The sequence below is a fragment of the Paraphaeosphaeria sporulosa genome (assembly GCF_001642045.1).
Source record: "Paraphaeosphaeria sporulosa strain AP3s5-JAC2a unplaced genomic scaffold CC84scaffold_1, whole genome shotgun sequence".
Classification (NCBI taxonomy): domain Eukaryota; kingdom Fungi; phylum Ascomycota; class Dothideomycetes; order Pleosporales; family Didymosphaeriaceae; genus Paraphaeosphaeria; species Paraphaeosphaeria sporulosa.
Window position 1 is genome coordinate 138,847 of NW_017253360.1, and position 26,732 is coordinate 165,578.

General features: G+C 54.8%; 8 protein-coding genes and 1 non-coding gene across 9 annotated transcripts; 5 read left to right on the plus strand and 4 right to left on the minus strand.

Moving 5' to 3' along the window:
- Positions 1-593: 593 nt before the first annotated feature.
- CC84DRAFT_1253700 (membrane fusion mating protein FIG1) lies at positions 594-2,212 on the plus strand. The gene is made up of 3 exons (XM_018184391.1): positions 594-1,019; positions 1,074-1,142; positions 1,193-2,212. The coding sequence occupies exons 1-3, from the start codon at positions 986-988 to the stop codon at positions 1,897-1,899; spliced, it is 810 nt and encodes a 269-aa protein (XP_018041543.1). The 5' UTR covers positions 594-985; the 3' UTR covers positions 1,900-2,212.
- A 428-nt stretch (positions 2,213-2,640) lies between these two features.
- Positions 2,641-4,534, plus strand: CC84DRAFT_1106463 (glycine hydroxymethyltransferase). Its single transcript, XM_018175146.1, has 4 exons — positions 2,641-2,713; positions 2,772-2,822; positions 2,871-3,235; positions 3,288-4,534. The coding sequence occupies exons 1-4, from the start codon at positions 2,678-2,680 to the stop codon at positions 4,249-4,251; spliced, it is 1,416 nt and encodes a 471-aa protein (XP_018041544.1). The 5' UTR covers positions 2,641-2,677; the 3' UTR covers positions 4,252-4,534.
- Positions 4,535-5,083: 549 nt separating this feature from the next.
- CC84DRAFT_t15 lies at positions 5,084-5,179 on the minus strand. Its single transcript has one exon. It is a non-coding gene; the product is annotated as a tRNA-Ser (tRNA).
- A 205-nt stretch (positions 5,180-5,384) lies between these two features.
- Positions 5,385-6,339, minus strand: CC84DRAFT_1210851 (Metallo-hydrolase/oxidoreductase; the record flags this gene model as incomplete). Its single annotated transcript, XM_018182327.1, has 3 exons — positions 5,385-6,130; positions 6,193-6,205; positions 6,256-6,339. The coding sequence occupies 3 exons, from the start codon at positions 6,337-6,339 to the stop codon at positions 5,385-5,387; spliced, it is 843 nt and encodes a 280-aa protein (XP_018041545.1).
- Positions 6,340-6,513: 174 nt separating this feature from the next.
- Positions 6,514-7,717, plus strand: CC84DRAFT_1158782 (uncharacterized protein). The gene is made up of 5 exons (XM_018177068.1): positions 6,514-6,584; positions 6,663-6,825; positions 6,887-7,003; positions 7,058-7,244; positions 7,314-7,717. The coding sequence occupies exons 1-5, from the start codon at positions 6,556-6,558 to the stop codon at positions 7,541-7,543; spliced, it is 726 nt and encodes a 241-aa protein (XP_018041546.1). The 5' UTR covers positions 6,514-6,555; the 3' UTR covers positions 7,544-7,717.
- A 645-nt stretch (positions 7,718-8,362) lies between these two features.
- CC84DRAFT_1078508 (uncharacterized protein) lies at positions 8,363-9,331 on the minus strand (the record flags this gene model as incomplete). The annotated part of the gene is made up of 1 exon (XM_018173802.1): positions 8,363-9,331. One exon carries the CDS (start codon positions 9,329-9,331, stop codon positions 8,363-8,365), a length of 969 nt encoding a protein of 322 aa, XP_018041547.1.
- Positions 9,332-16,431: 7,100 nt separating this feature from the next.
- Positions 16,432-18,517, plus strand: CC84DRAFT_1158784 (SGT1 family protein-like protein Sgt1). The gene has a single exon (XM_018177069.1). It carries the CDS (start codon positions 16,499-16,501, stop codon positions 18,401-18,403), a length of 1,905 nt encoding a protein of 634 aa, XP_018041548.1. The 5' UTR covers positions 16,432-16,498; the 3' UTR covers positions 18,404-18,517.
- A 5,258-nt stretch (positions 18,518-23,775) lies between these two features.
- CC84DRAFT_1191827 (putative carboxylesterase) lies at positions 23,776-25,626 on the plus strand (the record flags this gene model as incomplete). The annotated part of the gene is made up of 5 exons (XM_018181209.1): positions 23,776-23,933; positions 24,039-24,326; positions 24,382-24,557; positions 24,615-24,978; positions 25,104-25,626. The coding sequence occupies 5 exons, from the start codon at positions 23,776-23,778 to the stop codon at positions 25,624-25,626; spliced, it is 1,509 nt and encodes a 502-aa protein (XP_018041549.1).
- On the minus strand, positions 25,353-26,712 carry CC84DRAFT_1223946 (NAD(P)-binding protein). Its single transcript, XM_018183532.1, has 2 exons — positions 26,102-26,712; positions 25,353-26,054 (listed from the first exon to the last, which is right to left on the minus strand). The coding sequence occupies exons 1-2, from the start codon at positions 26,572-26,574 to the stop codon at positions 25,670-25,672; spliced, it is 858 nt and encodes a 285-aa protein (XP_018041550.1). The 5' UTR covers positions 26,575-26,712; the 3' UTR covers positions 25,353-25,669.
- Between the last annotated feature and the right edge of the window lie 20 nt (positions 26,713-26,732).

The window sequence follows — 26,732 nt, forward strand, 5'->3', positions numbered from 1 at the left end:
AAGGATGAGAATGTGTTCGTGATGGGTTAGACTTCGGAACTACACATTAACGCCGCGGTGCACTCCAGTATAGCATCCCATGTTTGTCCAAGGGAACTGCCCTAGGGATCAATAACGATCGCATCGCTTCGTGTCCGTTGCTGTGTCGATGAGGGACGGGCTGCAAACCTAGTAGGTTCTGCTGAGAAGCGGGAGTCGTAGACACACGAAAGTACGGAACAACAACCTCGGAGCAAGGCAAGACCTGAGCGGACGGACGCAGGTCCCCAAGTGACATTGAACGACAGGCGGTCTGGCCGGCCTGATATTGCGTCTCGCGACCGCCACGTTGCAGCGCAGAAGGAGGAGGCTGGGAGAGATTGCGAAGGCGACGAAAACGAGCTCCACACCGAAATCAAGCTCGCGGAGACGCAGGTACCGATGCGCGACTACACGCGGATCCCAGGAATATAGGGCTCAGATTAATTCGCGGCGCGCGGCGATTGGTTGGCGGGCGAAGGCTGGGGACGATGACGTTCTCTCGTTGGTCGTTGCCCCGGCGCCAGTGTTTACAATTCGAGGAGGCTGGCATCTCGCCCAGCCACACCAAGTATCCCAACCTCACGAATTTCACGCAGCAAAAGTATTCGGGCTGGAACAAAGGCTGGAACACATCCTAAGCTAAACATTCTCTCCTACTCTCTCCCCGAGTATCCCCTCTCGCGACAGGAGGCATTCTGACAGTCGTTGGTCGCAGTTGAGATTCCGAGCGGAGCTTCCAGAGCTACCCACCACGCGCACGCTATCGCGAGACCCACGTTTCTGCATACCGCACCCGACTACATTCCCAGGATCGAGACAACTTCCTCGCTCGTTCCTCATTCTTTGCAGAGACACCACGCAGGCTCTGACTGCGTCCCACCGCACGCGCGCTCCGGCCCCCTGGGGCGGCAGGAGATCGGATCGCATTCCAGAGCAGACGACACAGAAGGAGAATTAGCACAACATGGCGAACATGCGGTTCGCAGTTAGCATGCAACGTGCGTTCAGTTTGTTGTCCCCTTTCGCGAAAAGTCGTAGCTAACATTCCGCAGGGCTCATACCGTTCCTGGGCTACCACCACGTGCTTATGATCTTGATAGCCATCGCTGTAATTCTACTATGTGAGTGTTGCACATCAGACAGCGCGCGTATAGTAACTGACAGTGCACAGCATTACTACTGGCAGGATGCTCCTCCACATCACCCTTAATACCAGGCATCTTTCTCGTCTCCATGTGGTACGAAAAGTACACACCCACCTACTCCACTGAACAAGTTGACCCCGGTGTCACCGCAGCCATCGCAAACATTGTCGGCAACGCTCAGCTCGTCGTGCGCGTCGGCTACTTTGGTATTTGCATCAACAAAGACGGCGGCGACTACATCTGCTCCAACAACGCTACGGCGCTAGTGCAAGGCGTGTCGGTGGACCAGGACCCGCTGAACCTTGTCTGGGTCGCGTCGACGTTCAAAGACGCCGTCGTCTTCCCCTACCTGCTCATCGTCGCCATCATTCTTGCGTTCTTCTGCTTTGTCCTGCTCGCAACATTCCCAGGCTGGCACGAGGAGCGCGACCGGGAGACTGGATCCGAGGTCGACATCAAGCCTTTCCCGTCAAGACCGGTATCCCAAGTCGCCCTCGCCCTCATCTTCATCGCATCCATATTCGTACTCGTTTCCGTCCTATGGCAGCACACTGCGTCCGTCGCAGCGGCAACAATAGCGCAAGATCTAGGAAATGGCAGTGTGAAGGCAGGCGTCGGAACAAGCGCCATGGTGCTCGGTTGGTTCGGCTTCGTCTTGCTGATCATCGTAACCATCGGGCTGCTGGTCATGATACTGAGCATCGCTGTGCTGGACCGCCTGACCGACGACTAAGCGCCTGCATTCACATGTGCGCATTCACTTCCTGGAGGATAATACGATACGGTACGAAATGAGAGTTGCTGAAAGCATTGTGGATATTTGGCGCGCAGCAATTTTGCCGACGACGCTTCGATTCAGACGAGTTACATACCCTTTCGCGATGCGGCAGCAGCATGCTGCTCAGATGGCATTTTTGGCATATTCGGCGTTGGTGAACCTTTGGCATGGAGAGCAATTGATGGACGAGACGAGTATCGAAGTGGGAGCGCCCAAATGGACTGTATTTATGTAGAATGAATGAATGAAGACTGAAAAAGTCGAATCCCTCTTACCAAGCTCTTAGCTGCTTTAGACCGTGTTGGTGCGAAGTTAAGTGGTGTGATGGCAATGGTTCTACTTTCCTTTTTTGTAGAAACACTCGCTTTCCGTCGAGAGCGTGGCCCAGGGAACGAGCGTCTTCTTGCGTACATGCCGTCCACCTTCCTGCCGCTCCTAATGTTCCTTACCGCTGTACCGATGTCAGACGGGAATGCATACTCTACACCGGCTGTTCTTCGAGGGTAGACAGTCGGAGGCCCGGGTCGGGCTCCGAGTGTCGGGGTACACTAGTGCACGCCATGCCGCATGTCGCCTAGCGCGACTGCCCCTCGCAAAAAAGTCCAGTTGGTCTCGCGCTGGTGCATGCGTTCAAATAGCAAACCCTCCGCTGGAACCTGACGCAGACTTCTCCAGCATCCTTTCGTCTTACGCTTGATACCCAGTTTCTTTCGTCCCAACCAATTCGCTCATCATGGCTACCTACGCCCTCTCCGAGTCCCACAAGGACGTATGTGCCCCGCCCCGCACAATCGCCTGCGAGGACAAAGCATACTGACTCACGACAGTTGATGCACAAGAACTTGGTCGAGCTGGACCCTGCCGTCGATGAGATTATGGTACGTCTCATAGTCTCCCATTGTCTTTGCAAATACTGATTGGCGCAGAAAAAAGAGTTCCAGCGCCAGCGCGAGTCCATCCTGCTCATCGCCTCCGAGAATGTCACTTCCCGCGCCGTCTTTGATGCCCTTGGCTCGGCCATGTCCAACAAGTACTCTGAGGGTTACCCCGGAGCCCGCTACTACGGTGGCAACCAGCACATTGACGAGATTGAGCTGCTTTGCCAGAAGCGTGCTCTGGAGGCGTTCGGTCTCGACTCGGAGAAGTGGGGTGTGAACGTGCAGTGCTTGAGCGGCAGCCCAGCCAACCTGCAGGCGTACCAGGCCATCATGAGGCCTCACGACAGGCTCATGGGCTTGGACCTGCCCCACGGCGGTCACTTGTCTCACGGTTACCAGACCCCCCAGAGGAAGTAAGCTGACTCCTTTGCGAGCAATTGCGAGTACCATGCTGACCACGTCCAGGATCTCGGCTGTCTCCACCTACTTCGAGACCTTCCCCTACCGCGTTGACCTCAAGACTGGCCTCATCGACTACGACCAGCTCGAGCAGAATGCCCTCATGTACCGCCCCAAGGTGCTCGTCGCCGGAACCTCTGCCTACTGCCGCGAGATCGACTACGCCCGCATGCGCGAGATTGCCGACAAGGTCGGTGCCTACCTCCTCATGGACATGGCGCACATCTCCGGTCTGATTGCCGCCGGTGTGAACAAGTCTCCCTTCCCCTACTGCGACATCGTCACCACCACCACCCACAAGTCACTCCGTGGCCCCCGCGGTGCCATGATCTTCTTCCGCAAGGGCGTGCGCAAGACCGACGCAAAGACCGGCAAGGAGACCCTCTACGACCTTGAGGGCCCCATCAACTTCTCCGTCTTCCCCGGCCACCAGGGTGGACCCCACAACCACACCATCACCGCCCTCGCCGTGGCCCTCAAGCAGGCCCAGACCGACGAGTTCAAGGCCTACCAGAAGCAGGTCATCAACAACGCGAAGGCACTCGAGGTTGCCTTCAAGGAGCTCGGCTACACGCTCGTCACCGGTGGCACCGACAACCACATGGTGCTGATCGACCTCAAGCCCATCAAGCTCGATGGCGCCCGTGTCGAGGCTGTCCTCGAGCAGGTCAACATTACCTGCAACAAGAACACAACCCCCGGCGACCAGTCCGCTCTCACCCCCATGGGTATCCGCATCGGTGCCCCGGCCATGACCTCGCGCGGTCTCGGCGAGGAGGACTTCAGGCGCATCGCCGGCTACGTCGACACCGTCATCAAGCTCACGCAGAAGATCCAGGGCGAGCTCCCCAAAGAGGCCAACAAGCTCAAGGACTTCAAGGCCAAGGTCGCGTCCGGCTCCGTCGACGAGATCAACAGCCTCAAGAAGGAGATTGCCGCCTGGGCCGTCACCTTCCCGCTCCCCATCTAAGCGACGACCTTTCTGCATTTGTATGACTACTTATAATTCACACTTTTTTTTTTCTTGGCGTTTAGATCACGGTGTTACGAAAAGTTCAACATGAGACTTTGGTTTGGGCTGGCTGATTGGGATGGATTGAAATGACGGAATGAAATGAGCGATTGCTGATACTCCCTCCCCGCATTTGATTGGGGATGGGGCGTTGGATACGCCTTGTGCGAGGTGCTAGATAGCCAGCTGCCAAATTCAACATGTGCAGTTCTGCAATACCAATCAATACCAATACTACTACCACCAATATGCAACTAGTCACGCCATTTAACTCCATGCGTGAAGTGGTCTTCATGTGTGAGAGCGTCAAGTCTGGTGCCTGGCCTTGCGGCGACCACCCGCCTGCTTGCTCGCACGCACTGGTACACACATATGGTCTTCGCGACGCGCCAGGTATAATTCGCGCTTACTGGCCAAGTCTCCGACGGCCGACGGCCGAAGACCGACATCTCGGTGGTTCGGCTGGCTGTGTCGAGGATACAGTACTTGTGCCGACCGGGATCTTGAAAAGTCGCCGGCGGGGAATGTTAGGATGCAGGTTTGGGTAGCGCCGGGAGTTCAGTGGGTGCAACTCGAGTAGAGGGCGCAATGCATGGAGAAAAGGAGCAAAAGTAAGAACCAGGAGTGGCGACCCCCTGGCTCATCGAAGCAGTACGCGTGATACAGGCAGGCTACGTTAACGTGTGCGTGCGCCAGCAAATGTTGCATGCAGACGTGTGATGCAAAAAAAAATCGTTGCAAGAGGAAGGAAGCACCTGAGAGGGGGGCACCGTATCGCAAAAAGACAAATCGTCGCGGACAAGATTCGAACTTGCGCGCCCGAAGGCATTAGATAGCTGAATTGGATAATTCAAGTCTAACTCATTAACCACTCTGACACCGCGACGTCACGAAGATCCTACGAATTCGAGGTGGTTTTTCGTATGATCTGATGTCATTGTTCGAAATTTTATAAAATATATAGGTTATAGCAAAAGGAACAATGAGGGTTGGACTGGTCATCGCTGGTGTGCGTCACAGATGAAGCGGGGCAGCTAGCTCTATCTCATGCATTGGTCATAAGTCTATGTGGGGCCTCAGCCCTCCCCAAACTACAACGCCGCCTTCCCCGACCCGCCAACCTTCCACCCCTCCCCCTCCCTCACCACCTTCCCCTCCCCCTCCAACTTCCTTAGGATCTGCAATACCCCCGCCTTCGCAGGCTCCCACAAGCTCTCGGGATAGTTCTTGTAGATGACCTTTACAATCTCCATCGCCGTCCACCCGCCCTCGCGCGCCTCAGACCCAAGTACATCCAGCACCTGCTTCTCGCGCTGCCGCCGGTGCGCAATGTACTCGCGCACCTTTGCTGGGCCGTCGGAGATGACCGGCCCGTGTCCAGGATACGCGCGCCCCGTGAACTGTGTAGCCATCCCTTCTAGGGAGGTCATGTAGACGGCGAGATCCTCGAACACGGCGGTGCCCTGCCCCAGCACGTTGTCCGCCGTGAACATGGCGTCTTCCTCCTCGAGCACGAAGGCCATGTGGTCGTTCGTGTGGCCGGGGCAGAAGTACGCGCGCAGCGTGGCACCGTCGGCGGTGAAGGTTTGCCCATCGGTGATGTCGTGCCAGCCGGGCTGGGGGTCGCGCTTGTGGACGGCGGTGGAGGGGGAGACGGCGAGGAGGTCGGGCACGCCCTGCGTGTGGTCGTGATGCCAGTGGGAGATCAACGCGTGCGAGAGTGTGATGCGTTCATCGGCGAGCACGCGCTTGAGGCTCGCGAGCCATTCGGGCTTGCCCTCGCCGGTGTCGATGAGAATGCGGCGCGCGCCCGAGCCGACGATGTATGTGTTCGTGCCTACATAAAACCTTTCGTTTAAATTTGTACCCCACGCTGGAGAGAAGTAAACTATCACGCACCTTGCAGCGTGAACTGTGCCCTGTCAGCGTGGCCCAGCCTACCATGCGCACCAACGAACGTACCTTGCTCGGATTCCCGCCCAGCACGCGAATCACGCGGCTACTCAGCTTCTCGACTTTCGGGAGGTCGGCGAGCGGCTCTACCATCGTGGAGGACAGGCGGTGCAGCGAGGAGTGAGCACGCAATCGCCATGGCAGGCGCATGTTTGTCTCACCCGCTGCACCCTCCGCCCCGGCCGAGGTTCGCACGTCCTTATCGATAAGCAGCCCACCGAGGGGCACTTTCGTGGGCGCGGGCTATCGCGTTTCGGGCACCCCGCATTTCCGTCCTCTCAGCACGTGTGTATACACTGGCGCAGCGACATGGCAGACTCAGACGATGACGGCCCGATGTAGGTCCCCCCGCCCTTCCATCCTTTGTTTGAGAAGAGAGCAAAAGAGAGGCGCGCAACTAAGCAGCTCAAGGAAAGACAGCTCTCCTCCGGCGCGCTCGACGCGCTGAAAGAGTTTTACGGCGAGCGCGATGCGCGCGCGAAGCAGTTTGAGGACTTGAAGACGCAGGCTGAGGACGAGTTTGCGGGGAAGCTGAGCATGGAGGCGTTTACGGAAGACTGGAATGCGAGTCAGTTCTGGGTGCGTGGGGGTCTCATCTAGCAGTACATGTGTGGGTGTGTGCTTATTGATTTGGGAGCAGTACAGCGACGAGACGGCGACGACGCTTGCACGACAACTGCTCGATGGTGCTACGGACGATACGCGGATAGCGGTCGTGTCGGCGCCGAGTACGTTCATTCAGCTAAAGAACCTGCTCGTACAACTCCCCACCCATCCCTTCTTTTCATTGCTAGCAGGCTAAGAAAACCAGACATCAGCCGCATACACGGCAAAGCCCCACCTGACCCTCCTCGAGTATGACACGCGCTTCAATGTCTTCAAAGAATTTGTGCCCTACGACTTCGAAGCGCCGCTCAAGCTGCCCGCCGAGCTGAAAGGTAGCTTCGACGCCATCATCGTGGATCCTCCGTTCTTGAGCGAGGACTGCCAGACAAAAGGTACCCTTCTCCCGCCAGTGTCAATTCCCCAGCGAGATCTATGAAGGAGTGACACTGATCGATTACCAGCCGCCCTGACCGTCCGCTGGCTCTCTCGCTCCTGGATCCCCGGCTCCGCAGGCGTCAAGCTCATCGCCTGCACGGGCGAGCGCATGGAGTCGCTCATCACGAAGCTGTACGCCAAGGTCGGCGTGCGCACGACGGACTTTGAGGTAAGGCATGCGAAGGGGCTGAGCAATGAGTTTCGGTGCTATGCAAACTTTGAGTGTGGGGAGTGGAAGTGGGCAAAGCAGGAATGAACGCAGCAGGATAGGCTGAAGTGCGTACTGTGGTATGGGGGCGGCGAGAGAGGAAGATTTGGCGCGAGGTTTGTGAGGGAGAGACAGCGGGACAAGGGTGGGAGTGGGTCGGATTCCACGCCGGAAGCTGCACCCAGCTCGCTCACGACTTACCACCAACCCATAAGCAAAATTCAAATGATCACTGCCTTCAGCTTTGTGGGATTTCTCTATCTCATCTCCCTTGTGTTCCCCCATGCTATTCAAGATTCCTGCATTGCAGCCTTGCTTGTTGCTTCTGGTCCCGCCTCAACGTTTGCCTTCCCGTGTTGCTATATATGACGATGTGACGCCGATCAACCACTCCCCCAACTTCTCCCATGGCATCTAGCCTAGCTAGTCATATAGGCATTGTGACCGGAACGAAGCCTCCGCGCCACATGATGCCCCCTGTGTTGGTGCTGTGTGTTCATTATGATGCTAAGATCTTTTCTCTCGTGATGCTCTCGGCGGGTTCGTGTATCCTGATCGAGGACCCCAGGCGTCGTCTTTCAGTTTGTTGGTGGTGGTACTTTGGACATTCCATGGTTGAACGAGTCTGGCATTCGGGGCGCATGCACGACCTCTGCAGCGTCGCATTCTCGTGCAGTTGAAGACGATTGAAGCGCCAAAGAAAAGCGGCCAAGCGCGCCTCATGACAGGACTTGTCCTTGGTCTCGTTTTGCAGACGGCACAAAGGCTTCTCGCCGTAATACCCCCCCCCCCCGAAACTTGTCCAATCGTCCAAGCCACCCACACTCGATCCACCGTCGCCTGCTGCGCCGCTCCGTCCCATCTCCCTCATATCATCTTCCCATGCTCATACGCCGGATGCGGCAGCGGATCTGAAATTCCATAGTTCCCGTAAAAGTCAATCATGCTCTTGCGCTTGCTCCGCATCGCCTCTTCCAGATCCTGGCTCACGAAGATCTCCATTCCGCCTGACTGGTCCGTCCCCTTGTCCTCGGACGACAACTTGTACCCTACCCCCGCAGAAGGGTTGGGCGACGTCACGGTGGAGTTGTTGGAGCGCAGGATGCGCAGCCAGCGCGACTCTGCGTGGCGTTTGAACACGTCCTCGAGGTCGAACAGGTCCTGCATGGACAGCATGTAGTGCTTCCCCGAGCGCAGTTTCCAGAAGAAGAGTACGGATAACTCGATGTTCTCGACGGCTTCGAGGGAGGTCAGCAGCGTGTCCATGGTCGCCATAAGGTCCTTCGCGATGCGGATCTGGTCGTCGATGCGATCGTTCTTGGAGAGCACCGTGTAATTCCACTCCACGTAGAACCGGATGTGCGTGACGAATTTGAGCATGGGCAGCCGCAGGATGTGGGGGCTGTGCTCGAAGTGGCCGTTGTTGTTCTGCGAGTTGCGCAGCTCCGCGTGCAGCGTGAGCTTGCTGCGGCGGAAGTACCGCGCCAGCATCTCGGTGCGCAGCTGGCGGTTGATCATCTGCAGGTGCGGATGAAACCTGTGCTTCTTGGGGACGCCGTACCCGTACCCGAAGATGTCGTGTCGCCACGGTTCGTGCACCATGTCTGCTCCCCACAGACAGGTGTGCAGCTCGGGGCGGTGCCCATTCGTGATTTCCGGGAGCGCAAAGTCGTATATCCGGTTCCGCAATTCTCGGGGCAGCGCCAGCAGGTTGGAGCTCAGTTCCCGGGGGTTCAGATCTAGCAGCATCTCGAGCTCGCGGAGGAGCATGCTCTGGCGCTGCACGGAGAAGTCCTCGCTGCCATTGGACATGACCGAGAGTTTCTTCTCGTGCATGGCGGCCATGTGGAGTCGTATCGTAGCACGACACTAGACCTACAGCGCTGCCAAGCAGAGTGGTCGTTCCAGCAGCACAATCCTCTCTCGTCGAGTCCACGTAGTCGTATGCGCTATATCGGCGGTGGAGAAGAAAAGTCAACCGACGTTGTGGAACCAGCCTGCGAGCAGAGGGGATTTTGACCGTCGTGGAGCTCCACGACGCGGGCACATGGGCTCGCGAGTCATTGGTGGACGCGGCGGCGGTTCGCTGCAGGGGGTAGATCCGCCATCTGGACTGTGAGTTCCACAGCCCGTCACGTGCAAAACGGGGCGGTCTGTGCTCGCGTCTCGGTAGGGTTTTATGCTTGGCTATGCGACGGCTGCGCTGCAATGGCATCGGCGCCCTCAAACAGTTCCCGAGACACCGTCAAGCGTGAAGAACAACTCCGCGACTGCTGAGAGAGGTCAAGGACGGACAAGCCGCTTGGGTCTTGGGAAGTCCCGCAGGAGTGGACGGCAAGCGCTGTCGGCAGCCCCCACTCCACACGTCCAGCGCATTGAGGCGTATCTCATGCAGAACGAACTCGTTGTTTGTGTGGCTGCGAGCCTTCGAAGACATTCCCCATCGTCGCTGGAAGTGGTGGATATAAGGAGCAATGCGTGTAATATGGCGAGGCCGACCAGTGCACCATCCTCTTCCTACCAGTCTCACATGACTGGCAAAAATTCAGTAATTTTTGACGCTGTCTGACGTGCTTGAAAGTGACGGTACCTCTTGTATGATCTTCGAGGCATTATTACCAGATCAGGTACCTCCAGCCACTCGTCCCGTCCGACCCCACTCACGCCACAACCCGGCACCCGGTCATGTTTACGCGGCTGGAGTCAGTGCGTGTGGCTAGACTGCCCGTCGCAATGCTGGCCTACGCTTGCACAAATGAGCACGCTGTTTTTTATACCAAGACCGAGGCTCTGATGAGAGCTTGGGGGTCATGAACATGTTCAAAACCAAAGCGAAACCATTCGATATTTGATCGCTGCGGATCACATCTAGCAAAGCAGATTGACAGGCCATGGACGACTGCAGGCATTTCTTGACTGGTGTGTGGAGCTGGTGCAAACGTTTCGGCATAAGAACATCGCAGCTTCGAACAGTTCGGCCTATAGCAGAGACTCCAATAGCCTATTGAAGATTCAGCATTATTCTAGCTAACGCTCTCGCATGCTTAATTCCTCGTTCGTGGGGTATGGCGTTTGCGGGCATATTACATCAATGCACCAGAAGATAAAAGTACAACAAATATGACGCGTCGCTCTTCAACCTCCCCTCTCATAATCATCAAGCCCATTCCTTTCCAAATCCCCATTCATTTCGAATCTGCTACAAATCAGCACCATCCCATATCCGACACGCACCCATCACCTACCTATCCTACTATCCATCTGCAGCGGCACATGGCATGTCCCTTCCCACCTCTCTTCCAGCGCTATCGGCAGCACAAATTTCTCCTTCTGCTCTACCTGCACATGCTCAATATGACTTGTGGAAGCTTCAACCACTCCATCATCGTGGCAGGACACGTCCATCTCGTGGCGCTGCGCGCGGCAGTGTCCGATGCAAGATCCGGCGTGGTGGGAGAGTTGTATGGCGTTCATTTGTTGGTATTTGATCGTCTCCTCGTGCGGTGTGTGTTCTTGGAGATTGAACAGTGGTTGTGATTGTATGTACGTTGTTCGCAATGTATGCGCGTGCTGATGAACTCTGCCGTCGACATTAAAACTTCTTATATGTACACGACCGAGAGTCACGGGATATACGAGGTATGTTCGGATATACTGATTGCTAAGTTCCACGCGAGAGGTGCGCGAGACTATTAGCGTGATGTTGAAGTATCTCGCCACATTCGGTGTGGCGTGATCGAGTTGCGGTGTGCCTCGGCTGTTCAATGGACCACCACAACGTCTTCAGATGTACTTCAGAGCCCAGATATTTTTTTTTTTTTTTTTTGTGATTAGAGTGCGGTATTCGCATATTCAGCTCCCCCTAGAGCAGGAAAGTAAAGATTAGTCGGAAGATGGAGGACGCTTACACAACGGCCGAATGTACTTTGGACTATTTCACGAGCAGACACTGCATGATGAATTTGATGCGCACAGCATATTTGACAGACTTCTGATTGTACTGACAACCTCAAAGACGGGAAATACCGGCCTTGAGCTGAATGCAACTTTAAGCCCGAAAGATCTGGCTGCCGCCAAAAGGCAGCGACCTGCCCGGGACACTACCTGACTGCTGAATTCTCCATACGCAATTTCCCAGCAGCTGTGTATTCTTCGATGGCTTTGGGTCATTGGTTTTGCAGTACCGATCACCAAACTTGAATTGAAGCACGTCTGTCCTCGTACACTTATGAGCAGGGTCACGGAAACTACTTAGAAGCGCTTGCCCCAACGGCGACATACTCCGAAAGTCCTTCCTTGTAGAGCCAGACCAGTGCCGCCTGATGCATCGGAGATACCAAGCGGGATTGGTAACGCCCGAACAATTTGGAGTAGCAGAATTGCTCTTCCTTCATCCCAGTGAGGTAAAGGGGAATGCGCCCGCAACATCATGCAGAAAAAGCGGCCTCTCTTGTTGCTCTTGTGTCCAGTAACACGTCTGACGTAGCATGGTGGAGACATCTACGCTTTTTTGTTGGGGGGGATTCGGCATCCGCAGCTTTCTTTTCGGTGGCGTTGTGGAGGGCCATACGCTGTTCGATGCGCTGTTTGATGAGGCCTATCGGCACATCCAATTCGTTGGCGATATCGACTGTAGGCTTATGTGACTTCATTCCTGCAATAAGATGATCCTCGTAGCCATAAGGCCAATCATAAGTGGTGAAGTCCTTGCCCGAATCGAGACACTTCTTGCGGGATTGAAGCTTGCCCACAGCCATATGCGGCCCCGGTCTTTCGGCCACTTCCAGCCAGCGGTGTCTTTCACGCACGCTCAACAACCTACCCTGCTCCTGCTTTGTCCAGAAGTACCCCTCACCACGCATGTTGGACATGTCGAGTAAGTTGTGTGCGTGATCGAAAGTCTGAGCAAGTAGCCACACTGCAAAACGCTTCCACAACCACCCCTCCAAACGTTGAAATGGTGACGAAAGTAATGCTCGTAAATGTCTGCCTGTTGAGTGTCATTGTGAACGTTAAAATCTGCAGATGTCAGTGACGGCACCGGCTCATCATACGAAGAACGCTCTTTCCCTATCCTGACTACCCGAAGACGCTGCTCGATGCGTCTGGGCGCTCTCACTTCTTCTGCGGTAGGGAGAGGAAGGAGCGACCGCGAGTCACTCACACACGATGCACGATTTTGAACACTGAACATGCGTGTCACCACAATTCCATTCCCAAGTAGAACAACCCCCAGTGAAAGCACTCTACGCCAATCCATGCATAACAATACGCTGCATCAAGACCAACACCTCCCCAAAGCACTGCCCTCCCCCTCATCCTGAGCATCTACCTTGCAAAGCTCAACTGCTGCCGCCCGGGCGTGCTCGTCTTCCCACTGCGCCTCCTCATTCCCTCGAGCGTCTTCACAAGCTGCGCGTGTACCTTCCGATTAGCCGCCCACCCATCGGCTAGCTTCTTCATGCGAATCGCGGCCATGACGGCGAGACCAGCTGCCTTGAGCGTCGGCTTCTTTGAGTGGATTGAGACGTCTGGCGTAATGCCCATCTCGGAGATGAGGTGGAGGTCTTCTTGGTTACTGTTGGCAAGGTTAGCGAGATGCATCATGTGAATGAAGGTGCGGGACATGCCATTGGTTATACACCTCGATCATCATGAGGAAGAACCGTTTCTGATATCCGAGTGATTCGCGGAAGCCTTCTGCGCGGACACAACGTGCGCGCAGGAACTGAATTTGCTTCGCAAGACCATTGATCTCTTTGACGTGGCGCTTCTCAAGAGCCTGCGTCTGGGCCTCCAGGTCCATCGCTTCGTTCGTCGCCTTCTGCTGGACTGCTTTGGTGGAAGCCTGTAGGAGGCGGTGTTGACTTTCCTTCTCGCGAAGCTGCGACTGCAGATCACGGAGCTCACTTTGCAGGTCTCGGAGCTGTTGCTCGAAAACAGACTTTTGGTCGCGTTGCGAGGCCTTGAACTCGTTATGCAGCTTGCGGTGTTGGGCGTCTTTCTCTCGGATAGTAGACTCAAGGTTGCGGATCTTGTCATCCATGGCACTCCCTTGCTCGCGCTGAGCAGCTCGCGCTTCGTTTTGGAGGGAGATCTGCTCACGTTCCTTGTCGCGGAGCATAGACTCCAGCACCGATATCTTGTCCTCCAGAGAATTCTTCTCGTCGTTGACTTCGTCTACTTGTTCTTGAAGCACATCAATCTCGTCGTCCAAGTCTTGCTTTTCCTGCTCCATCTGGCCCTTGAGCGACTGCAGAGCTTCCAGTCTCTCGTCAGCCAGTCGTTGCAGGGCTTCCACCTCACCCTTGCGAGTGTTCATCTCCGCTCGCAAATCTTCGAGTTCGTCATCCCGTTCACGTACGAGGCCCTGCATCGCATCGAGCTGAGTACCAGGTTCATCGGCATGGTTTCGCAGAGCATCTAGCTCTGCGTCGCGTTCAGATACTGTCCGTCGTGCAGTTTCCAGATCGCGTAGGCGTTCGCTCAACTCACTTCGCAGCTGCTTATGCTCCTGGAGTGTGGATTCATGTGCCTCGATCTTCCTCTGGAGGTTCTGTGCGTTGCGCTCGCTAGACTGGAGCGAGCTTTGCAGAGTTGCGAGGTCGCGTAACAGAGCATCACGTTCGCGGGTAACCTTTTGCAAAGCTTCAATCTGGCTATCCTTGCCTGACATGGCCGTACGTAGTTGAGCAGCGTTTTGGGTTACATTGTCAAGCTCGCGTCGAAGATCGGTCAGTTGTCGTGAGAGGGCATCGCGTTCGCGCGTGGCTTTCTGCAATGCTTCAACCTGGGTGTCCTTGCTGCTCAAGTTTGAGCGAAGGCCGTTGATCTCTTGAGTGGCATCGTCGCGTTCCCTGCGAATCTTTTCGAGGTTGTCTAGATCTCGGTCTTTCTGAGCAATCGCTTGACGAAGCTGCTGCACTTGCTGCTCGTACGATGTAGACTCCTGTTGAAGGCGCGTAGCTTTCTGCATCGCATCTTGTAGCTGCTTGCGATAGCCATCAAGCTGATCGGCTTTGGTCTCAGCATCGTCGACGCGGGCCTGGAGAAGCTGGATCTCCACATTCTTCTCGCGTGTGACATCAAGCACTTTCTGATGTGCGTCGCGAGCAGCTTGCTGTGCGAGCTGGACTTGACTGTCTCCCTGTGATTCAGCGACCTGCAGTCTCTCATGCAACGCGTCCAGTTCGGTTTGCTTTTCGCTCTTGACATTCTCCAGCTGTCGACGTAATGCCTTAGTCTCGACGTCCTTCTCGCGTTCGAGACTACGTATGCGATCCTCAAGCTGGGACACTGCGTGCCGCTTCTCGTCCTCCATCTCGCCTAGCTGCTTCTCAACGTCGTCCAACTGCTGCTCGAGCTCGCGCAATTCTTGGTCTTTATCTTCAGATGCAGAGTCGAGCTTATCCTGCAGCGTGTCGAGCTCGGCGTCTTTGGTGCGCGTCACCGTCTTTACTTCCTCCTCCAAGTCTTCGATTCGCTCCGCTTGCTCCTCGAGCTGGCGTTGCTTCTCCTCCGCCTGTGGTCCACCGGACTGCTCAAGGGAGCGCAACTGCTCTTCGAGATCTTCGATCTTGCGTGCTTGCTCCTGCAATTGTCGATCTTTTTCCTGCATTGCCTCGTCATCAGCACCTTTTGTCCGGGCCTGCACCTCTAGCTTCTCGATCTTGTCTTCGTATTCATCCAGCTGGCGGTCCCGGTCTGCAAGGTCAGCCTGTGCGTTTTCCAGCTCGGATGTGACCTTTTCGAGCTCTTCCTGGTCGCCGCGCGCCTCCTCCAATCTGTCCTCCAGCTGTTCAATCTCGGCAGCGCGCTGTTCGGCGATCCGTCGTAATTCGTCTAATTCTTCTTGCATGCCTTCGTCGGCGTGTCGTCGCTTGACTTTCTCGGCGTATTCCTTTAGCTGCTGTCTGCATGATTCCAGGTCCTTTTCCGAATTTTTCAGGGCCTTCATGTGCTTCTGGATGTCGCGCGCCATTTGAACCTTGTCTGTTTTAAGGTTCACGTTCTCTTCCATTGTTTGTCGGTTGAAGTCGGGTCCCATTTTCTTCAGCCCCTCTTCCAAGAAGTGGATCTTGAGCTTGAGACCAAAGTTCTCCTTGTCAATTTGCTCGAGACGCTGGCCGTCGTCAGTTCCCCTGCCAGTGACGGGAGATTTGCCCGCAGTACGAGCGGCTCTGGTGCAAACTTACAGCTTCTTGCTCCCGGAGTGTGAGGCCTTTGCCATCGTCGAACTCGCCTTCGGGTCGCTTTCGCAGCGCCATCGGCGTGCTCACATCGCTTGAGTCGGCGTGTGGGACCGGGGTCTGGCTGACAGACTCGCTGAAAGAACTGGAAAGTACGTTCATGGTGCTCGCTTCGGGCAGGGGAGTGCCGCCAAGCTCGAATCCCTTCTTCAGGGCCGCGGGTGTAGCGATGCCGCCCTTGAGCAGGCCATTGACTTGTCGCGTTCGGTTGGCGGTTGCGCTCTTCATGAGCGGTGTGAACTCGGCCTTTCCGGCGGGGTTCCGCAGCGCCGCGAGGGGATTGCGCGGCGTGCGGGCGCCATTCGGTTGTTTGAAGAGGTTGTCGCGGCCGGCAGGAGCCTGGAACGATTCGAGCTCGGTGAAGTCGACGCCCGTCTGGCTCATGCGCGTCGCGTCACCGCGCTCGGTGCGCGGGGTTTCGAGGAAGTGCGCCATGCTAGAAATGCTCCTGCGGGTTCATGAGCAAAAGGACGGGAGGGCACGCGGCGCGCAGGCTGTGCGGGATGAAGACTCACCACGGCCTCGTTCGATGTAAACAAACACAGCAACACGTCGGCTGTGGCCCGTGCCACCCCTCTGCGCTAGACCGAGATAGGCTGGCGCGACTGAGTCCTGGGACGCGGCTGCCAAGTCGCGCGCCACTGCCGCCTCAGCGAGCCACGCTCGAGATTTTTGTAAACCCCGTCTCGTCTCAACCACCGCAGCCAACATCGCCGCCATCCAGTCCGCGCAAAGTAGGACTTGCGTGACTAGCATGGCAGCCCCACAGGACGACTTCAGGTGGTTCGGCGAAGGCTTCGACGGCTTCCCGAAGCGGCTGCCCGACGATGTTGTAGAATACATGGTCTTCGTCATCGACTCCAGGCTCTCCGACTTGCAGACCCGGGAGCGTCTACAAGCATTCAAGCGCGCACTAACTGCTCTAGAGAAGAAGTTCTTGAAAGAGTACATCTGGCAACGCGACCCCGTCAAGCTTGATCTTGTGCGAGAAAACGCGCGATGGCTTCTAAAAGGCACGACAAACTATGGCGATAGTGTTGCTGACGAGTGGCTGATCGTGTACCTGCTACGAGAGCTAAGTAAGGAGTTCAAAGACGCCTGGATCAGAATCTACGACTCAGACGGCGAGTTCCTGTTGATCGAGGCTGCTAATGCTCTGCCAAACTGGCTGAACCCAGAAGTTGCGGAGAACAGGATCTGGATCAACAACCATCGTCTTCTTGTTACACCGCTCTCAAAGGACCAGACGCCGGCGCCTTTGGACATGTCCGAGGCGCTGTTAATTATCCGAGAAACCCCGGCGCGGCCCCAGCACTATCCCAAGATAGAGAAGGAGGCCTTCCATCGCCTCAACGGCTATCCAGACGCGATATCCACAAATCAGCACCATGCGACTCTGCAATTGCCTCGAAAGGTGGCCCACATCTTGCACCTGAACCCTGCGTACATCTCACCTGCGGTCGAGGCATTCTATCTACGAGACCCGGTTGTACTACGCCTGTTACAGCCTGAAAAATCGAAAAAGACACTCAATTTTTTTCCAGAAGATTTTGTCGAGGTCAGCACTAGGTTCACAAAAGTTTTATATGCGCAGCTCCTCGGCCAAAACTGGGACCCACCCACTGCTCATGATGCCGCCCTGAAAGAACTCCAGAAACAAGGCAAGGCGCCCGAGAAGGCCGAGATCGCTGTGAAACTCGTAGCAGGCCTTGAAATGCTCCTCCAGCACGAAATCTATGCGGACAAGCCGGCAGTCAGGGAGATCAAACTACTCCTGGAGGATCTGGTCACAGGCGACGACGTTTTACCAGCTGATGCTGAGATTGCGGCATGGCCCAAGCGCGAGGATGACGAAGCTTGGTTGAACATCGACTTCGCCGAGTTCGAGCGCGAGCTAGCCGGCAAGGGTGGAAAGGAAGGCTTTGGGGACAAAGATGCCCAGCAAAACTTGAAGAAGATGGTGGAACGTTTCAACGCATTCTTGGCGGACGATGAAGCCGGTATTGATGGCGCCCACGGTCTTGACCCCATGGACATGGACAATGACTCCGACGCCGAGGGGCGCGCCTGGGACGACCCTGAGGATTCTGACTCATCATCCAACCCAACGGGCGTAGACGAAGAAAAGGAGGACGAGGACGAGGACGAGGAAGCGGATGCTGAATACGCAGAGTACGAGAAAGCTTACGAGAAGTTCATGACGCTATCAGCGGCTGAAAAAGCCATTCTTACTGACGACGCCCGCGAGCTAGCTCTCGCGGAGGAGGCGGATCGCGAAGAAGACGATGAGATCAAGAAACTCTCAGACATGATGGAGGCCGAACTATTCGGTCATGGCGCATTAAGCCTAGATCCTGAGCGGGGCTCGATGAGCCAGGGTGCCAAGAGCCAAGCGATCCAACAGATCACGTCAGCAAAAGGCAAGGGTAAAGCGAAGGTCGAACAGCCACCGGAGAAAGACGTAGACGAAGAGGACAGTGATGACGACGTCTTGGACGATGACTACAACCTAGCAGAGAATATGCTCAAGGCGTTCAAGGGCCAAGTTGGCATGGCAGGGCCTGCAGGGAACCTGATGGGCCTGATGGGTGTACAATTTCCACCGGACGCGGACGACGAGCAGAAGAGTCGTGCAAAGGGTAAGGTTCCTCTGCGGTAAGCTTAGCGCCAACCACTACGATACGCCTCTGATGCATCATGATGCAAGGCTTTGTGTTGCATGCAAACTCTCGACCAGCAATCGACGATGACATACATTGGCGTAATACGAACAACCAACTCCCATGCGTTTACCATTGGTCAGAGTGCGAGAGCTCCGTGCAACCAATTTCTTGCCATCCCCCTAAACCTCGAAACTCCAATGCCGTCTTGTCTATCATACAAAGTCTTCCCCTCAGATCTATGCGTACAAGTCATGTTGTGAGATCTAGCCGGCTGTTCGGGACCGTACCGACCATTCGGTCCCCTGTAGACCGAAAGTTGGTCCGCGCTATCGATCGCCCAGAACATAGATATGCCTCCCCGTTACGAGCAGCAACCGTGAAGCAACCTCACCACATCCGTGAATCTTTCCACCAAAGATACTTATCCTACGATCCTTTGCCTTGTCCTTTCCCCTGCTCTTGCGTCAATCCCGCCTTTGCACCCAACTGCTCCCGGTTCGCTCCCGCATATGGCCATGGATGCGGCACCCGTGGTACCTGGAACGGAGCCGTGATGGGATATCTTGCTGTGGGTGGTTGTTGCGGCTGCCCCGGGGGTTGGTAGTGGTGGAATTGAGTCACAGTAGCAGTGGGCTGGCCTGCTTGTCCCTGAGGTTGCGACTGCGGCCGTGGCCTTATAGTCTGGTATTGCTGTGATGTCCCGCCTGGCGTTGACGGCGAGTTCGTCGATCTTGAATATGCATTGTGCCAGTTCGCCGCATTCTGGGAGTGCTTGTTCGGATCCATAGTTCGGTGGCAGTCTGGCACCTGTAGGAGAGGAATCGAAGTCGAGGATAGTCTGGTCTGGCTTACGGGTGGCGCCGCATGTGGGGATCGAGGCAAGCAACGGTTCTTACAGTCAGAGATAGGACCGCGCCGTTTAGTACCCGCTGGCTCCCGACGTAGTTAACCGTCGTGCTCTGTCTGTTACACATACAAGGCGCGCCCATACTAGCACCTCGCCTATATGAATCCTTTCGTCTCGAGCCTATCCGTGAGGCCTCGTACGCACATACCTGCTACTATCCCACCCACCGAGAGCTAGACAGCCAGGTACGCGCAAGGACACACCCCGCCATGTGCGGTGAGACGCGGACGCCTGTAATCCTCCCGCAACGCCGCGATGCCTGCAAGAGAAACCCTCTCGCTCGATGCGGCCCCACGCCACGCGAGCGCTGACATCGTGCGAACGAGCCCCGTTGCCCCGTTGTGCTGTACCTGCAGCTGCATCCCGAGGTTGCGCGCTCGCTAGACGCCGTCTCGGCACGGGATGCCTAGAACCCCCGCCTACACAGCTGCCGCATTGGGGTGGTCTGCGGCGCCGAGTCGTTGGTGACGCGGAGCGAAGAGATTTCCAGAACACCTCGGAGAGGGTGGATTGGTGGACTGAGAGTCGTGAGTGGTGGTAGCGTGCAGGTTCACGCAATTAGCGTGCGTTGGTGGACAGCCTCGTGTCTCATGCGTGGGGTCGGCGTGAGCATCTTCCTTTCTAGAAGAATGGTACTGTATCGTTCCCTGTCTGCCTGCCTGCATGGCGCAATAGGTCACGGGTTTCAGCCGCAATCGTTGCCAGAAAAGGGCAAGCTACACACATACGGCAGATACATGCATGCAACGACGATTCGATAGACGGGATGTTAGCGCTTCTCAGCCGCATCGGGTGAGCCGTTGGCGGCTCCACGGCTTCAGATGCTAGCTCGGGGGCCAGCAACGGCTAATTCTTACTGAAATCTGTCGGGAGCTTAGGCTGCAACAGGTATTCATCACGACGGATACGTACTCCGTACAAGCAGCCGGGGCGGACCGATAGATGTACATCCGCTCCGATCAATTCGATTGCAAGATCTCTCGCGCGGGAGATCGGCTTCGCTACCCACTCACTCATTCACACACCCCACCGCTCGCAGCCACCGATTTATCGAGATTGAATACAAACTCGCAAATGCAAGTGTTGACTTAGCAGCACGCCGACGTACACCGAACCTATGTTCGGACCTCCGAGTCGATCCACCAGCGCATCCCCGGCGCCACGTGCAGTAGTCCAGACGCCGGGTAGCGAGGCCCCTCGTGCTGACCCTGTCTGGCCCCTACACAACATGCTCACCTACGCTGCTGTTTCACCAACGTGTTGGGGGTCACTGCGCACCGCAAGGGCTACACTACGGACTTCGAGTGATTTACTAATTGGGACGTACCATGGGTATCTGGCGAATCGGATGACGGGAATCGTACGGGGATGACGGGGTTGTCGCGTGGACTCCTTGCTGGCCATGTGGTGCTGGGGGCCAGGAGGGGCATCTTGGACGGCGATGTCGTGTAGATTTGGCTAAACCTCGATGGCTCGAGTGCGTAGGGCGCGTTGGTGCGAGCGGGTTCGACCCAAAGTTCAGCTGAGTTCACGGCTACTTGGAAGGACAACAGAAATGCGGTGTGTGTCTCCGTGCCGCGGTTTGGCAAGTCGCCCCGTTGCGGTGTATGTAAGATGTATGTGCGACATTTTCGCGTCCCGTCCTGGCGATCTATGGAGAACAAAATCTGACTTAGATCTGTTTTGCGTCACCGACATGGCCAGTAGGCTGGGCCTGCAGCGAGGGCTGCAGATGTCCAACAGTAAGTCATCGATCAGGTCAGACAGCCTGTCCCAAACAGATATTCTTTCCCCAAGGTGCCACCCATATTCAAATTTTAACTTTATGATTTGCAGCCGCGTCTTACGTGCCGTGGTCTAGTCTTCCAGTTCCTCGCACAATCACACTTATATCTTGTTCCACGAGGCTCAATACCGGCGCTTGTGGAGGTACAAGGTGCCCAAGGCCTGCCTCATGCAAACCCATTCAGTTCGCTCAATTTTCTCTGTCATACCTGCCATGACATCTTCCAAAGAGAAAACACCCCTTCCAACCCCCACTCACCATTCAGCTTTGCTCACCAGAGTTCAAGTGGAAGTCCTATGCGAGACAACCCGTCAGCCGCTGCGCCACGTGGGATGACGCACACTGAGTAATACGGAACCGGCCGCCAGGATTGGCCAGGAGGGGTTCGCGGCGATTTGGCTAGCACACTCTCCGGATGGGGAAAGTGACTATGAAAGTATGACTGGATGCAATTGGATCACCTCTATGGGGAGGCGGTGAAAGGGCATAGAGACCCTTGAGCGATAATGTCCGGTGAGCTGCTTGGTTAGATTGTGGATTTGCGTGGGCTTTGCGGCACACCGGTGGCTGAAGTCTCAGCTCCGCCGTGTTGGATATTCTCATTGTGTAAAGAAAGCGATGGTGGTGTGTGCATCCGAAAAGCTTTCTTCTCCTGTCACGCCCATCGTGAGGCCAATGCATGGACAGAGCCACTGAGGAAACTTTGTGCGCATACTCCTTTTCTATGATTCTGTGGATTATTTTCAATCACATTATCACAATGAATATCTTGTGGGTAAGTATCCAAATCACTTGCCATGTAAATATGATCGGTAGATTATACGATTGCCATGCTTGGCGTACTCACGTTCGCCGTTACAGTTTAAAACAAGCGTAAACAGGAATGGAATCAGGAACAAGCCTCTGCATATGCATTTAACTATTCCAAGGCCATTTCATGGTCACCTTCGACCTGAATCTACCTATTGGGGTATTGCTTTGGGCCGCATTTGGACATGTGCATATTATAAGAGCACCTCTATTCTGCCTATGATGTGTCACTTTCAAAAGACCGCTGCATCGGCTATGATACATCTCGCATCCTTCTCTTAAGACGCAGCTGGTACGCTTCTTCCGGCGCCAGTCTGCACATATCACTGATCGGACTCCTCGGAAAGAGTAGATCAATGTATTTTATGGACGTTACGACTAGCTTTGGCTGTTGATAAGCAAACTAAATAGCTCATAGTGAGCCAAGTGCCATATGGAGATTTGGGATCATGAATTTCGACTGACTGGGTGACACATCACCGACAGAGGTGAGGTCACTGCACGTCTCGACGAGATTTTCGATCGACAATTCCAGACCTTCACCGCGTCCCAGGAACACGCTGCCGGGGCTTGAGCAGGCCTTCCACCTTGAAAGATCAGGGTCACACGTCTGCCTGGCCTTTGGAACGACTTCTACGAAATATGGGTCCGAGCGAACAGTCACTCATGATCACGGCTTTCAATAATAAGTGTGCTTATTGAAATGGCTCAATGAGCGTCAATGCAGGTGTTTTGGTTTTTAGAGTCTTGTAATGACTACCACGGCCCTACAAAGATAATCCGGGTTGCATTATTTGCCCTCCATAGTCTCACTCGAAGGTTTTGGACATGGCTTAAGGAGGGGGTTCTTTTTCAGTGTCTACTCAGCCGGTAATTTGCTGATCTTTCCACTCACCTTCCGTTATAGTGATGTTACTACACTTGTGAAGTAAATAGAGTTTATGAAGGGCCAATATAAAATTCCTTTGTAACCTTCCGAATGCGACATCGAACATCTTCGTTACCCCGTACAGTGTTCATTGAGAGATCAGAGACTGCCTAGTCGTCATCAAAACCGGGCGAGCCACTTAATGGACCCTCGATCAATAAGCATTGCGATACTCCTAACAGCAGCGCGATTCTACCGGTAAGGAAAGCCTTTTAAGAACCTAAGGAATTGCCAAGCGTTCTAAAATGGTGGTGTAGAGGACTACGTCCCCACCACGATTCCGCCCCAACCGGCGAATGCGAACTCAAGTTTCGAATGAGCCCGCAGTCATTGTCACGCTGCTGACTCCAATGTTGCCTCCTTTAAATGTCCTCCTAGACCTGTGCCGATAATTGCTCCGTGCTAGCAACCTTAATATGTCGATGCTAAATTTGTCCTGTTGGAACAAATTTCTTGGTAAAAACGCCCCGCGTGCGCGCTCGGATCCATGGGGAATATGAGGTCGGTCGGCAGGTAATTTACAGCAAGTGCACAAGGGACTAGCACAATCTATCAACCAGCACATCCTCCTTCCATTGCGCAACCTCCACCTCATCCCAAAACAGGCCATCCCGCGAGATAAGCTAGCTTCTTTAGGCTAGCGCATCCTGGTATCCACACTTCGACATCTCCACTCCACTTCAAACGTATAGTCTTAATACTATCATAACTACTTAGCCTTGAATGGCGTAGCAATATCGCGCGTTGAGCTGTTTTGGGTGACCGTGGAGTGGGTACATGCGGACGGGGATTAGCTACTTCAACTCGTGGTCCCACCCGGCCTCCAGGATAACGAGCAGGCATATCTGCATGTATAAAAAGAGACTTTGCCTCATCAATGACAGTCACGAATTTCTTTGCAAACAGTCTCTTGACGCGATCCGTCCATTTCCTTATCATGTCAATCCTATCTACATCTTTTGGCTCCTTCAAAGGAAAACATGCAGACGGCGTGATCCAGTATCTGGGCATCCCGTATGCTACTTTGAAGGACCAGCTCAGTTGTCCGGAGATTGTGGATGCCTATGAGGAACTCGTCAATGCTACCGATTATGGGTAAGCTCACACCACTCACCAAGTTACTTCGAGCTCAATCGAGTACTCCCTTTCTTTGTCTTCGCAAATCAGGTGTATGTTTAACATGGAGGCTGATGCTTATAGTCCGCGTGCTCCCGCCCTCGACGCCTCCATCTTCGAGCAACAATTCCTCATCCAGGCCGTTATCGACGTAACACCTTCGCCCAGGATGTCGGGTACCGAGTGTCTGAATCTCAACATCACGGTTCCGTCCTCAATCGGCCCGGCAAAAACACGAAAGCTCCCAGTCATGGTGTTCATTCATGGTGGTGGATACATGATGGGCAGCAATTATGCGCCGTACTTCGACCCCAGTCGCTTGGTAGCACTGTCCGTTGAGCTGGGAACGCCCGTGATTGTTGTTAGCATCAAGTATGTCCTGGAATCAAATACTCGTCCCGTACAAACCCACTGATCGAAAATTCAGCTACCGCTTAGCCGTCCTAGGTAATATTACTTCCTCGGAACTCAGATCCGCCGGATATCCGGGAAACAACGCACTGCGAGACCAGAAGTGCGCCTTCCAATGGGTGAAGTCGCACATTGAAGCGTTCGGAGGCGATGCGGAAAACGTTACTGCTTTTGGGGTTAGCGCTGGCTCAGGTATACCTTCTCATGCTTTTTCAACCCCCAATCGATTTTTAGACTGACAAAAAGCAGTCGCGGTTCTGACGCAGCTTTTCTCGACGGAGCCACTTTTCAAGCGTGCCATTGCCATGAGCGGAACTCCGATGATGCTCAAGCCACTGTCTGCTTCCACGGCAGAGGCGACATATCAGTGCATTATCAGAGCTCTGGGACTCCAAACCGCGACTGTAGCACAACGCATTCAGCGCCTTCTCACGATCTTGCCGGAGGAGCTGGTGGAAAAGACGCCGATGACCGCGAAAGTTGCACCATTTTTGGATGGAGATATCCTGCCTGAAGCTATCACTTTCGAAAAACTTACTGGCGGGATAGATTCTCCGGGTACGATTTGGTGCGAAGAACTGATGATAGGGGACTGTCAGCATGATGTGCGCCTGTAAGCTGCCCTCCTCGTTCTAAAATACACTAACTGCGTTCACAGGGCAACGTTACCTTCTTCATGGGTCTCGCTTCCCAGAAGCAGAATCTAGGATCCAAGCTGTACCCCTATTTCTCTTCTAGTTTGGGCGCTGATTCAGCTACCGCCGTACTAGAAGCATACGGCATCACATCCAGTATATCGGACGACGTCGCACTGCAGCGTGCCATTGATCTCGCAACAGACATCTTATACACCGCTCCCACCCGTGATTACGCATGTGCTTGGCCTGGGAAGAAATATGTGTACCATTTCAACGAAGGGAATCCGTGGGAGGGACAGTTCAAAGGAATGGCGACGCATATGCTCGATGCGGCTTTCCTGTTCCAAAACTACGATGAAAAGATGGGAGTGCCGGGGAGGGATGTTGCGAGGGCTTTGGCGAAGGGTTTTATAGCTTTTGCAAACGGAAACATGCCATGGCACCAATTCAATGGCGTCACTCCGAATGTGAAGGTTTTTGGAGGTGGGGAGGTGGAGCGTACGGTTGGGCGCACTGGGTGGGATGATGATAGGAGGAACACGTTATTCAGGCTTGCAGAAGAGGGAAAAGTGAACTTAGATCGACTGAGTGCCGCGTGGGACGACTTCCTTGCCGGGAAGTAGAGAAGCTAGAACATATAACCCTCACAAAGGATACATTACATCTTTAAAAGGTTGGCCGCTCCGGCACCTTCTGGTACCCAAGATCCCAGATACTCTGGCTCTCCTCCCCTACCCATCTTTGACTCTCGTTCGCCCAGTCTACGGGTTTTCTAAAGTATATGTTCTCTTGTGACAGCTCGATCGTTTCGGCTGTAAGGCTGTCGTCGGCCAGTATCGCCTCGATGGCTTTGATTACGGTCGACAGAGGCGTGATGTGCTCTTTTGGCCAAAGCGGCAAGATCTCAGGCGGGCAGAGACCTGTGGGGATGAAGGCAGGGCAGATGGCGTTGACGGTGATGCCTTCCTTAACCAGAATGGGTCCAGCTGCTCGTACGAAACCGACAACGCCGTACTTTGAGGCGGTATATTGCGGGTTCTGAGTCATAACACTGCGAAGGTGAGCGTATTGCCATATGCAAGTTGTCGGATGGCTTACTATAGCCCAGCTGCCGAACTCGTCGCCACGAATTTCCCCTTTCCTCCACCTGCTTCTTTGCTTCGCCGAACGTAGTACTTGAACAGCCACAGGCCCTGAATGACCGCTTCAAGATTGACCTGCATGCTCTTCGTGTTCAGCGGCTTGACCAAGCCCTCTGCATCCACCTCCTCTTTCTCCATTCCGTCATACAACATTTGCCTGTCATCGATGCCTGCATTTGCATGGAAGAAGTCGAGTCTGTTGCCACCCCATTCATAAGCTTGCTTAAAGAGGCGCGCTTGTGATGGGTAGGAGGCGACATCCACTTGAATGAAAGTTGCGTTGTCGCCGAGCTTTTTGGCTGCTTCTGCGCCGGTTTTAGGATTCAACTCGGCAATGACAACACGATAGCCTTTGCTGTGGAGGTGCGTTGCTACAGTCAGGCCAATACCTGAGCCTGCGCCCGTCACTACTGCGACTGGCTTGGACATGGTATGTTCGTATGTCTGGCGTCGTCGTTAATAGGTCCAATCGCGATGCGGATCAACCAGGAGGATCAGCTGGAGAACCTGGAGTTCGTTTGAGGTGCATCAATTGCATCTTCACGTCCAGACAGTATACAATTATGCACGGTAGTTGTGGAGAAGAA

What these genes read in the sequence shown, in the direction of transcription:
- CC84DRAFT_1158782 (XM_018177068.1), top strand. Translation starts at nt 6,556, where the DNA reads ATGGCAGACTCAGACGATGACGGCCCGAT. An exon ending in GGAATGCGAGTCAGTTCTGG is followed by an intron (nt 6,826 to 6,886) that starts GTGCGTGGGGGT and finishes ATTTGGGAGCAG; the next exon opens with TACAGCGACGAGACGGCGAC. An exon ending in CGAGGACTGCCAGACAAAAG is followed by an intron (nt 7,245 to 7,313) that starts GTACCCTTCTCC and finishes ATCGATTACCAG; the next exon opens with CCGCCCTGACCGTCCGCTGG.
- CC84DRAFT_1253700 (XM_018184391.1), top strand. Translation starts at nt 986, where the DNA reads ATGGCGAACATGCGGTTCGCAGTTAGCATGCAAC. An exon ending in GTTCGCAGTTAGCATGCAAC is followed by an intron (nt 1,020 to 1,073) that starts GTGCGTTCAGTT and finishes AACATTCCGCAG; the next exon opens with GGCTCATACCGTTCCTGGGC. An exon ending in CATCGCTGTAATTCTACTAT is followed by an intron (nt 1,143 to 1,192) that starts GTGAGTGTTGCA and finishes GACAGTGCACAG; the next exon opens with CATTACTACTGGCAGGATGC.
- CC84DRAFT_1223946 (XM_018183532.1), bottom strand. Translation starts at nt 26,574, where the DNA reads ATGTCCAAGCCAGTCGCAGTAGTGACGGGCGCAGGCTCAGGTATTGGC. An exon ending in AGTTCGGCAGCTGGGCTATA is followed by an intron (nt 26,055 to 26,101) that starts GTAAGCCATCCG and finishes TCACCTTCGCAG; the next exon opens with TGTTATGACTCAGAACCCGC.
- CC84DRAFT_1106463 (XM_018175146.1), top strand. Translation starts at nt 2,678, where the DNA reads ATGGCTACCTACGCCCTCTCCGAGTCCCACAAGGAC. An exon ending in CTGCCGTCGATGAGATTATG is followed by an intron (nt 2,823 to 2,870) that starts GTACGTCTCATA and finishes TGATTGGCGCAG; the next exon opens with AAAAAAGAGTTCCAGCGCCA. An exon ending in TACCAGACCCCCCAGAGGAA is followed by an intron (nt 3,236 to 3,287) that starts GTAAGCTGACTC and finishes GACCACGTCCAG; the next exon opens with GATCTCGGCTGTCTCCACCT.
- CC84DRAFT_1158784 (XM_018177069.1), top strand. Translation starts at nt 16,499, where the DNA reads ATGGCAGCCCCACAGGACGACTTCAGGTGGTTCGGCGAAGGCTTCGAC.